Here is a 12,275-nt window from a genome sequence, read left to right as displayed (position 1 = left end):
TTTGAATGGACATGTTGGTTTTGCATGTGGTTTTGTTTTTTTACGGGTGGTGACCTTACATCCCCCGCCACACGCCCTTGCGGTGGCCTGATAATAAAATTATACATACGCATAAGAAAAACTTCTCAAATCAGGCATTTATAAACTGTAATGCGATATTTGCAGCATGTGTTATGCGGTCAGACTGGGAGAAATTTAAAGACGGGAGCCGAAGAATACGCTAGTTGTCATAAAAATCAGAACTCTAATTCCCTCGTCGCACAACACCCCATAGACCCCAAACACATTAGCAATTTTTTCCCCGAAATAATGCATATCCTCTCTGAAGGATTAAAAATGGACGCTCTCGAGATCGAGATAAGAGGGCGCTTTGCAGATCCCAGAATTATCCTTTGTAACGAGTAATTGTAACCTGAGGCCTTCCCTCTCATTTCCGAGAAACTAACCTTGAGGGAAAAACAAAACGAACCCTTTAACGCACCTGGTCGCCCCGACCCTTCCCGTGCCACTATGCCACGTCATAGCCACGGCACGACCTCTTCTTTCATTCCCTTACCCAAATAACCCCGACCCCCGCACTCAATATCCCACCCATCCTCTCTCCCTCTAATCATAGCCACACCTACCTCTACTCTCTCCAAAACGTATAATTTCAAGTGCTGCATGTAAATGAAATCTGTGCCTGACGATGCCGCAAGTTGTTGAAACGCGTTGCACATTGAAAATGAGGTCTATGGAAAAGTACAAAATCTTTTAACGTGGATAGTGTATCCTCTTTGAAATAAATTACAAGATTCTCTCAGGATTTATGTAGGAGAGGAGTAGCATAGGGAATAGTGGATGGACAGAGGAGTAGGGGATATCCCTGGTTCCCTCCAAAATTCCTTTAAGAAAATATAGGATGCGAAGCGCTTTAAAACAATATAAAATAAATAAGCGAAGCTGGAATTCATTCTATATTGTTTATTAGATCATGCGATCTATATGTCAAGTTGTATAACGAGTCATTTTGAATAATTTTATCTGCAAAAAAATTTGCGAAGGCTTCCGCGGAATTGCTTTGATGGATATATTCATATTTGGGATCGTTTCACCGTTGTATTCAAACAGAATCTGCGGATAAAATTCCCAATAGAAATGCATTTATCAATTTATTATTTCACGTGCGTCTAACAAAAGAATATCACTGGCTGGTTCCGCTTAATTTTTCCTCTTGGCCTCACCTACCAGTTTTATCCGGGATAAAAAATTACCACCTCGATATCAGTGCCTTAACTCGTGAGATTTGTAATTAATTAGCAGGTTGATGACTATTTCTTGTATCCTTTTTGCACCGATGGACTCTCATCTCTGGTTTCCAAGCTGCGGTACGAGACACTTAATGTACGAGTACATTTAATAACATTTTCAACGAATTGAAGTGACTTGTCTCATTTCATGCGCCGATTAAATCTCTCTCCGCTTGGACCCAAACATTCTCAGCCAATTTAAGACTTCCCGACGAAAGATTGACGTCTTATTATCGTTTGCCATCACCGACTCCAATCGCTCCTGTTTTTGAACCACCGTAATAAACGGAATCGCTTCACTGGAAATTGCGTATACTCCCCCACCGAGCAACATCATTCGACGGACACTGCGTTCAAAATCAACCCTCAGTCCGACTCCCTATTCACACGGATGAGGATAGAGGAGGAGGAAGAGTGGGTGGGGGAATCTCTCCACGGGCAGCCGAGGATGATCTGCTTTTTCAGTCGTTTTACCCTTGCGAACTCAAGTCAAGGAGGATACTATATAAGGATTCATGCGAGACAGACTCATTTCGAGGGGAACTTTCGAGATGATCGCCCGCTGCGCTTTGATCTTGCTGTCCGCGTCTTGGGCTATCGGAGCCGATCCATGGGAGGGCTTCACGAAAGTCATGGAATGCGTCGACGTCCCCGAAAAAACCTTCCGGATAGTCGTCGAAAGCAAGATGAATCAGACTGGGGCGTGGGAAACGACATTCAACGCCGAGCAAGCCCACACGAACACATCGGATGCCACGAAGCTCGACTTGAAGCACTCGGTCGTGGAGTGCGACGGGAAGCAAATCCTGCGGATCAGCGGTGTTTTCAGGGGTGAGTGAGAGAGGTTTCCAATGGTCATTATCATTGTTAGAGTTTTGAAGGTCCTTGTGACTATTTCATATTCATTTCTATACTAAACTGGTAGCCGATATTCACCAATTAATTTTCCCACCCACGCGTAAAACTCTATCGTTTGCCTTCCTCTCTATTCCACTTTTTTTTCCCTTCTCCCTATCCATGCCTCTGATCTCTTGGTACAAAGACCACGGTTTGGATCGATAGGGCATTAAGCTCCATATAAGTATTTACTAATATTTATTTATTACTTTATATGGCGTCCCAAGTTCGCCCTCCATTCAAGTGCTACTTCCGCTGATGCAATTCTTCGTCTGATGCCCCTCGTGTATACCCCCCTGTATGATTATTGCTTGATCATGTCCGTTCGGAGGTTTCCACGGAAAGGATTAGATGAGTTTTGCGTACTTCTCGGGTTTTAGCTGCGTTTGTTTTTAACAATTTTGACAGCATTCCAGCTGGAGAGAGACCTGAAGACGCCAGCTGGAATGCTGGTGATATTTTTCTCAGTACAAGTCAAAAAACGTGGTGAAAATCCGAGAATCATTGAGAGTTCATGGTTTTGACCATATGCAAGCTTCCACGTCACATAATTTAAAAGCATTGACGATTACGGACAACCTTGTACCAACTCATGAGACCATGCTAATAAAATTAGAGAAATTAAGTGTAGTGCAGATGGATTTAAGATGTTATTTTTCCGCGAACGGTAGGGGATCGTAATATCATTGTGCGACCGTGGTAGGGTCATGTTCGGGCAAAATTATTCTGATGTGTATTCACCCCCTGCCACACACCCTGGCGGTGACTTTTAGGGTATATAAATAAATAAATAAAACCCTCTGCTTGTCGGTTCTCACTGAGAATGCATGCTCAAAGCGTGTACACTTGATTGATTGGGTACTGTACCTCACGTTTCATGTCCAGTACAAGGTTCCTTATTCAGTTGCGGTTTTAAGTGTCAGTCTGTCAGGAAAATCAACCGGCTGAGTACGTAACTATTTCATATATTTGGTAGTTTACCATTCAAGTTAGTGATGGCATTCGATATATGAGTATTTTTATTTAAGCACACGTTTTATTCATACCAACAATCCGTAATAAATGCGGATACGAGGCCATTTGTGGGTGTGAGATCATTACACGCGCTATGGCGCTGCTTAGGTGCTACACAGTGATTAGATATTAAACTCTGACGTGCTCATTCAGTTGTTATTAATCCTTTCTCCCCGGCAGATTTCGCTGGAAAATGTCTCAAATCAACTGTTTCAAATGAGAATCTCTCGAATAATAACGGAGACGAATACTCTTCGCAATTTTCCACTTAATCTACCACTGCACGTCAAAAAAATGAGAGAGATGAAGTGTGTGTCAAAACATGTCAAAAAAATTAAAGAGATCAAATGTAGAACTGAGGGATTTAAGATGCCATTCCTTCCACGAACGATAAGGGATCAGAATAACAGTTTCCGACCGCGGTACGGTGGTATTCGGGTCAAAATTAGTCTGGTGTGTATTCACCCCCTGCCAAAAACCCAGCAGTGGCTTGCAGGGTATATATGAATAAAAAAAATAAAAAATGACAGAGACACCCAGTGAAGGCCTATCGCACGTCACACCTATCGAAAAGATGGATGACATTAGAATTACAAGCGGAGGAATCACGGAACAACTCCTACACATGAAAAGTGATAAATCTCTCGGACCAGAGGATATTCCCGCAAGGGTACTGAATGACCTCGCGGCCGAAATGACACCTTTTTTGAATACTTATTTAGCAAATCGATTTCAGAAGGTTTCTTTCACCTTGACGGGAAAATAGCCAACATCACATCTGTTTTTAATAGCGGAAAAAACAAGACCCCCGGTAATTATCGACCAATATCGCTAACCTCCCTCTCATGTAAAGTCTTGGAACGAATTATTGTTAGTGACGTCATGACATTCCTCGACACACAAAACCTATTATCCAACAGACAACAAGGATTCAGAAAGAAGAGATCATTGGAGACACAGTTGGGACTTTTTATACATGACGTTCTACAATCCGGGGAAAGAAACAAGTAGATGCGATATTCTTGGATTTCAAAAAGGCCTTTGATAAAGTCCCACACGCCATATTGATTCATAAGTTGCAATGGTGCGGAATAAACGACAAAGTAATAAACTGGATTCGGGACTTCATTACTGACCGCAAACAAGGGGTGGTGATAGATGGCTCAAGCTTTGTGAAAGCGATTGTGCAAGCAATTGTTTAAGTAACATCCGGCGTCCCACAGCGTGGCGTCATAGGACCATTACTATTTCTTATATACACTGATGATATCACCAGTAAAATAAAAAGCAGCATATGACTCATTGCCGACGACACTGTAATCTACAGGGAAATAGCGAATGACGCAGATCCCTGCAAACTGACTAAAACAACATTTTAAAAAATGTGAGAAGAATGGGGGCTGGAATTAAATACAAAAAATTACCGTTATGCATTTCTTAAACAATAGAAAACACAACCGAACTTTACCAACTTACACACGTGGAGGTGTTCGGATGAGCGTTGTGGATAATGTAAAATACTTGAGGGTCACCATTGCATCGGATCTTTCTCGGGGATAACATCTACACACAATTTATATACTCGATATAAACATTTTTTTATTCATACGTACGATATAATTATTGGGACAGAAAGCTGGCTATCCACTGATGTTGTTGACGGTGAAATTTTTCCAAAATCCTTTCCCATTTACAGAAATGACAGAACAAACAGAATCGGAGGTGGTGTCTTTATTGCAGTTAAAAATTCTTGCGTCAGCAGGGCTGAGGTAATTCTAGGTTTTGGTTTGGAAAGCTTTGGGTGCTCAATTAAAAGTCCTCAATCCAAAATAATTTATGTATGCACATTTTACAAGCCGCCGGGCGACAAAGTCGATTCAATAATAGAATTAGATCATCAGATCAAAGGTTTCTTATCCCAATACAATGATCGTGACGTTATAATCGGTGTAGAATTCAATGTCCCATCTATTGACTGGAGGACATATATTTTTAAAACCAGCGGTAAAGACTAAGTCATCTGCGAATCGCTATTGAATTCTTTTACGTTGAACTCATTGAATCAACTTGTCACTTCACAAACTAGGGGCAATAATAATCTTGATTTGTTAGCAACGAATATTCCTGAAAAAGAAATAACTATAAAAATAACTATAAAAACTATAAAAGCAATTAGTGACCACTGGGCAGTAAATACTAAGTTTTCGCTTCGCGGGGTCCGAAAAAAGAAGCCTGAAAGGAAATTGATTTGGTTAAAGGAGGGGAATACAATAGCAGCTAGGCAAGGAATCACTAACGGAGCGAAGATTAAATTAAAGATTGAAGCTCTTGCATAAATTGGAAGGTCTCTTTAGCAGTGATATTGAAAATGTATTATTACTCCCATCGTACTACGGTAGGAGAGATCATGCTAGTAAAATTAGAGAGATTAAGTGTAGAACAGATAGATTTAAGATGTCATTTTTTCCACGAACGACAGGGGATCATGATAACATTGTTCGACCGCGGTAAGGTCACGTTCGGGTAAAATTATTCTGGTGTGTATTCACCCCCTGCCACACACCCTGGCGGTGACCTTCAAGGTATATATCAATGAATAAAATAAATAAATTTGTGGAGGGGCGCTAAAAAAGCTGGCAAAGGTATAGTCGGAAGGTGATGTAGCGAAAAAGTGAAGGAAACGTACTATTTATCTTTAGTAAGGCCTGACATTGAGTATGCGGCGAGCGTTTGAGAAACTTCAAAAAAACATTAATCGTAGAATTGAATAGGGTACAGAGACAGGCCGCAAGTTTCGTGAAAAACTCATACCTACAAAGCGTCACACATTTAATACAGAATCTGGGGTAGGAACCTTTAGATATGCGGAGACTCAGGCCTAGATTAAACTAACCATAAAGATAAAAAGCGCGCGGTTTTGCATCCGCCATGGAGATATAATTAGGCTCCCTAGTTACATTGGCAAGGCCGGCAATTGTCACAAATTAGAAGAAAGAATTCCAATCCGTTTTTCCTTTTGTTTTCCAAACCTATCCAACACGCTCTCCTCTTGTCTGCGGCCACCGTCGAATTAAAATATTCCATGCATTGTAAATTTAACTAAAAGTATACTAACGTTCCACTTCGGAGTAGTGCAGTTGCTAGACATTTTTCCCGGAAGGGCTCGTTTACAGAGGTGGACGCGTACCCAATAGGGTTTGTTTAATGCTGTTCACGTATACACATCCTACGTTGTTGGCTGCTATGGGAGCTTGTAGAAGGGGTTGCTGAGTCCTCAGCTCTGAGGAAAATTAGTTATTGCGTTGGGCAGGTGTCATTTCATACTCTCTACTCTCCCTGAAGGCCGAACCTCCCAACAATTTCGAGAATTTTCGCAAATAAAAATGTAATTTTGAAAATATTTTATGTTGAAATATTCCGATCATATTTTGGCAGTTTAGAATACGTCGCATGCCGCTTTTTTACAAGGGTTGAATGAGAAATGCTAGTACTAAAAAGATATGTAAGAATATATTTCACGGAGTGCCAGGTGCATGTGGAAATTGAGGGAATATATGTAGAATGGCTGGTGACCTACCACCCCCTGCCACACGTCCCTGCGATGGCTTTCGGGGCATTATGTGGACGTAGATATGTACCTTTTTTAAACGTGATTTTAACGTTTCTTACCCTCATCGTCATGATTCTAAACTGTAAGAATCTGCAGTTGTGGTCATCCGGTCCGTTACCGTTAAACTGCGATGGACTTTCCTGCGGAGCACAACGTAATACTTCAAACAGCCTACGAAACTGCTGCCCTTGGAGAAGTTAATACTGTTATGGGAGCAAATCAAAAGGAGACGCTATCATATGAGTTCGGTGAATACTCTACAGTGTCACATTGTCACCTTGGTTATAAGCAAGCAGAGCTGTTCCATCTGTCCAGTACATCATTCAAAAATAAATTCATACGTTATCCTTGTATGCGTAAAATAATGAATGCGGTTCTTTTTGACACCAAATAACATGCACGTAAAAAATTGTACACAAAACTAAACTTTCAAAAAATTATTTGATTAATAGGTAATCCCGGACTAACTCCCGCAATGAAGCAGGTACACTAAGGAAAACAGTATGGTTTTAAGTGCCCGACAGTTATACATAAATCTGCTGTTATTATCTCCTTAGGAACACTCCTCGAAAATCCGAAAGCCAAAATTGATAATATTTCGCACGAGAAATATTATCTGAAGTGAAATGACGAATGAAAATGTCTTCCGACTTTTACAGATTCAGCGAAAGGAAGTTTATTTCCAGCTCTGCGGTTTCATGAGAGGTGTGGCACGAACATTGCGATAACCAACAAAGGAAGGACTGTTCAAAAGCTCAAGTAAGTATCAGCTGTGGAAAAACAAAATTAAATGATAAAACCTGGAAAATTTGGAGCTCACTAAGTCCTTTAAATTTATTCAATGCTGCCATTATCCCGGTCCAGTGAATTGTGCGAATAATGTGGCATAATTCATCCTACTAACTCTCAGTCTAATTGCAACATTCTGATAAAATTTCGAGGCACGGGGAAAAAAATAAAGCATCCGAAGCCTTCAATTAGAAAATATCAGTGCACTATTATTCTCGTTTTCATTTATATAACATGGATGCATCATTATTGCAGCCACAGAAATTAAAAAATTTTTTACGCATAAATTCTCAGCTTCGTTTTGTGAAATTCTTCCCAAATTTACTATGAAAAAGTAACCACATAATTTCATATACACAGCATAGCTTCCGACATCCAGGAGAAGACCTTGCTAAAATATTGTCTGATGAAAAACATTCCGATCAATGAAAATATGCACTTTACAGTAAAATCACAAAGTACTTGCCAAGATTCTAGAAGAACCGCACTTTGACTACCAAAAGGGTCATTTATTGGCTGGCTAACAGGATACATGTACTTTAAAATACCGTTTCATTTCATTAAATGTCAGCATTTAATTCTTAATCGAAATGAAGTCTTGGCATATCCATCGTTTTTTTATAAAGATCGAAGCTTTAGTATGCTACGTATTATAGACATAGACATTGTGACTCATTACTTAGGTATTCATTTAATATTACTCCTTTCTTTTCAGTACGGAAGATCGTATAAACGCCGTTGCAATAACAAATCGTCCTCTGAGATCGAACGAATTATTTGAAGTGAGAGTGGACAGGAAAGTGATTAAGGATGGATTTTTCATGGGCATAGGAATGACTTCTTTGAGGCCAGATAAAGATCCCATTCCTCCTCATCTTAATTCCTTGAAGTGAGTACTCACACGGCAGTATCAGGTGGTGGTGCTAATCTCCTCGAAAAAGACTTTTTAATGTAGCCAAATCAATTTGATGATATTTTTCAAGAATAATTATTTAATGTTCATCTTTGAACGTCATCGTGGAAACGAAACCACATGACTACCGGAGACTTGGATGAGGAATATAAATGAAACAGACGAAATTCATAATAATAGATAAATTTTCTTCGCAAACATTTTAAAATGCTTTTTAACTAGAACTCAATTGTAATCTAAGCACTTAGCCATTGAATTTCCTTAGAATTAATCTTAAATTTAACAATCATCATCTCTTGTATACATATGTATTTATTATTATTGGGTTATCTACCGGTTAAGGTAGGTTTTGGATGGGTACAATTACCAAATAAATATTTTGTTTCTACTAATGAAACACAACCCAACATCCTACTGCCCAATAGGTCCCTCTTCATCCCAATATAGTTACTTCCTCTCTTCATCCCGTCCAACATCCCTATCCTATTCCTACCCCTTCATCGTTTGCCTAGCATTCTCCCCTCTATCACAGTCTTCAACATACCACTGCCGAGCAATATGATTTTTATCCATTTTTCCTTTCTCCTTGCGATTTCTCCCAACAATCCCATCTCCTTCCCCACCATACCCAGCACCTCCTTATTTGTTTTCATTTCTGTCCACTACACCACCTCCATCCTTCTCCACACCCACATTTCAAAGGCCTTCAATCTACGTCTTTCGTCCTGCTTCAGTGACCATGTTTCTGCGCCGTACATTCTTACGCCGACTTTATGACCTCTGTTAAAATACTGGTGATTCCGATGTTTAAGTGTCCATCGAACATGGACACTTACATTTTGGTCTGCCCTCAGCTTTCCCCAAATACTGCACTTTTGCTACTCTACTGCTACAGTCCAGAATGACCTGATCTCCATGAGATATCTTCCGTGTACCCACAACCCTCAAATATAAAAATCCGAATCCAATATTCAGAGCATAATTAACTCCAAATTCGATTCCTTGTTTCCTCGTAGGTGATAACTTTGACTTTTTTTCTACAGCTTGTTTTTCAGGCTTCCGCTGACACTTCTTGATTTAGTGGGAGAGGGAGTATGAGAGTGGATTGTTCGAAATGTTTCAGAACATCACCCTCCGTCTATTCTCTGAAATACGTATCTGTTATTGTTTCTGTTTTCAACACGATTGTTTGAACCTAATACTCTTTTCTCCAACTTTTCCGTGGAACAAATATCTTCTCCCCTTCTTTTCTACACAGACGATCTTACTTAAAGTAAACAGAGAATACTTAAAAACGTTTTGTATTGAGAAGAATGTTGAGTTCAGGACTCAACGTTGTTCAAAGTTCACAGACGTTTACAGGTGATGAATATCACTAGAGTCCACTTTAACGACAATTCAAAACAGGATTGGTAAACGGTTTTTGCTTTATTATATAACAATATTTTATGGTCGGTTGATTCGAGTTAATGGCTAACTGGTTGTCCTAAAAGTTTGGGTGCCACTGTGGCAGCTTAACAGGCGGAGCTAGTAATATCCTGTTTTAAGCAAATGTCATATTTTATTTTAAAAATCACGCAATCTCTTTTACAGAGTTGGAACGTGGATGTTCTATCACAGCCATACATTCCATAACGGGACGATGGTGGTGAAGACGTACGCGCGAAATTTGGATGTTACTCAGGTAATATTTTGCGAATATTTATAAAATAACCCAAAATCATTTTGGTCTTACCACGAACACATTCAACTGTAAATTTGTTGCAGTTAGAAAATCGCGAAACACTACAGACAGCATAAAATAGTCAATATCCTATATAATTTCTTTCAGAACGTACATAGCAAAAATATTGGTGCACAAAACGATGTTCCCCGCACAACCTAAGAGCTAATGAACGACATATTATTATTTTTATAAGAGAGAATAGAAGAAAAGCTCTGAAATACATAATCAATTAAATCCCCAGGTCCGGACGAAACCCCGACAGAATACTGAAGAAACTTGTGGGAGAAATCGCACGTTATTTAAAAACGGGTTTTAAATAGTTACGTTTGCTGACGACCAAGCTCTAGTTGGTCAGTCGTCCAAGGGGTTGAAGGCATTGCTGAGTGAATTGGAAATTCAGTACGATAGATATGGGATGAGAATAAATAGAAATAAAACAAAGCTTATGCGGTTTTTCAGAAAGACTAGGTTTTGAGCCTCTTGATCCTGAGCAGGTAAACCTTAGATTTTTGGAGAGGTGCAGGGCACTTAAGTTTTATTGGGACACAGAGGTAATTATTATGAAACGAGAGGCTAATGAGGAAGTTTTATGGAGAGCGGGTGAACATGGGAACCTAATGCCAATATGCTTACAGAAAGGGGAAATCACTAATTGGGGTATTTCTGGGGGGCGGATCCATTGAAGGTTATGGGTAATGGAAAGAATGTTGGAATGGATAGCTTAAAAGAAACTAAAAACAGAAGACAACAATGTTCGAAAAATTGGTAACGAGATTTGAGGACTACTAGCCCCTCAGTAATAACTTCGTTTCTCATGAACAAATGATTTCGAAAAGTTCATCAACCGAGGTCATATTTTTCCTTCTTGCACTTTTCAGGCTGGTGACAGAGTTGGAGTCATGAGGAGTGATATGGGGACCCTGCACCTTTTCTACAATGGCGTCGACCAAGGACCAGCGGCGTCCAACCTCCCAGCAGACCTCTATGGAGGACTGGAACTTTATGGAGATTTTTCCCAAATTACCATAGTTTCTTGAATTTTAGCGATTGAGAATCCATCTACCTTTGCTTCCTAAGTGAAAAATCACGTTTTAAATAGAAAACTTCTTTCCTCTTGCCGCGCCGAGGTCTCGACCCAAAGCTAAATTCCACGAAACAAGGTTTACAAAAATTGAATAAAACGAAATATTTACTATCCATTGGACAGATTTTTAAAAAAGCAATCAATTGGGTACGGAGATAGATCTTACGGAAAGCAAAAGGATTTGTGTTCTCACGAGTCGAACTTTTAAACAATATCTTTTTGTTCCCACGAGTCTTCGGAGGCGAAGACTTTGGCGTATACATGTTTTCTGCTTCCAAAAGAGTTGTATTTTAAAACCGTATCTCTGCATGTACCGTATTACCCACATCATTCCATGCAATTTGCCGCATGATTGCGCAGCAATACGAGTCACGTTACGAGCCTGTAAAAGTGTAGCAGTCGTTTGTTATGAAATTGTATCATGGAATGTTCATATAGGAGAAAGTTAAGAACAAGGGGTTAAAACACCAGAAATGTTTTGGTGTCAATCCTTTGATTTGTTATAGCTGTAAATTAAGAGAAAAATGAATATATTACTTTTTCACAGCGATTGTATATTTGTTATGATATATTTCCCCTGCCTTTTACAGTCTCCTCAGGGGGTAGAGTGTTTTGTGGTGCATGTTCATGTGGTGGTGGTGTTTCACATTCTTGCTTGTTGTGTCCTGGCTTGCGTGTTGTGGGATGGCTTTCGTGCTGCATCCTTGGGTGCAGTTGTTTGTTGATTCATGGCATATGTGTTTGCATGAGTATTGGATGAAGGGATTTTTGCATGAGTGTGTGCGCTGCTGTGGGTGTAATTTTCCATGTTGTTGTTTTGCATGTGGTATTGTTCCTTTTTACGGTTGGTGACCTGACACCCCCCGCCACACGCCCTTGCGGCGGCTTGCGGGGTATTATGTAGATGTAGATGTATTACTTAAAAAGTGCAACTAATCTGCCGATTGGGTTAA

The 12,275-nt window shown here is 39.9% G+C and overlaps 1 protein-coding gene across 1 annotated transcript; it reads left to right on the top strand.

Moving 5' to 3' along the window:
* Nucleotides 1-1,839: 1,839 nt before the first annotated feature.
* LOC139696527 (neuralized-like protein 4) lies at nucleotides 1,840-11,840 on the top strand. Its single transcript, XM_071595327.1, has 5 exons — nucleotides 1,840-2,120; nucleotides 7,470-7,569; nucleotides 8,315-8,488; nucleotides 10,106-10,196; nucleotides 11,117-11,840. The coding sequence occupies exons 1-5, from the start codon at nucleotides 1,841-1,843 to the stop codon at nucleotides 11,273-11,275; spliced, it is 804 nt and encodes a 267-aa protein (XP_071451428.1). The 5' UTR covers nucleotide 1,840; the 3' UTR covers nucleotides 11,276-11,840.
* The last annotated feature ends 435 nt before the right edge of the window (nucleotides 11,841-12,275 follow it).

Source organism: Hetaerina americana, unplaced genomic scaffold (genome assembly GCF_022747635.1).
Source record: "Hetaerina americana unplaced genomic scaffold, ioHetAmer1.1.p SCAF_7, whole genome shotgun sequence".
Taxonomy (NCBI): domain Eukaryota; kingdom Metazoa; phylum Arthropoda; class Insecta; order Odonata; family Calopterygidae; genus Hetaerina; species Hetaerina americana.
This window is presented reverse-complemented; position numbering and strand designations above follow the sequence as displayed.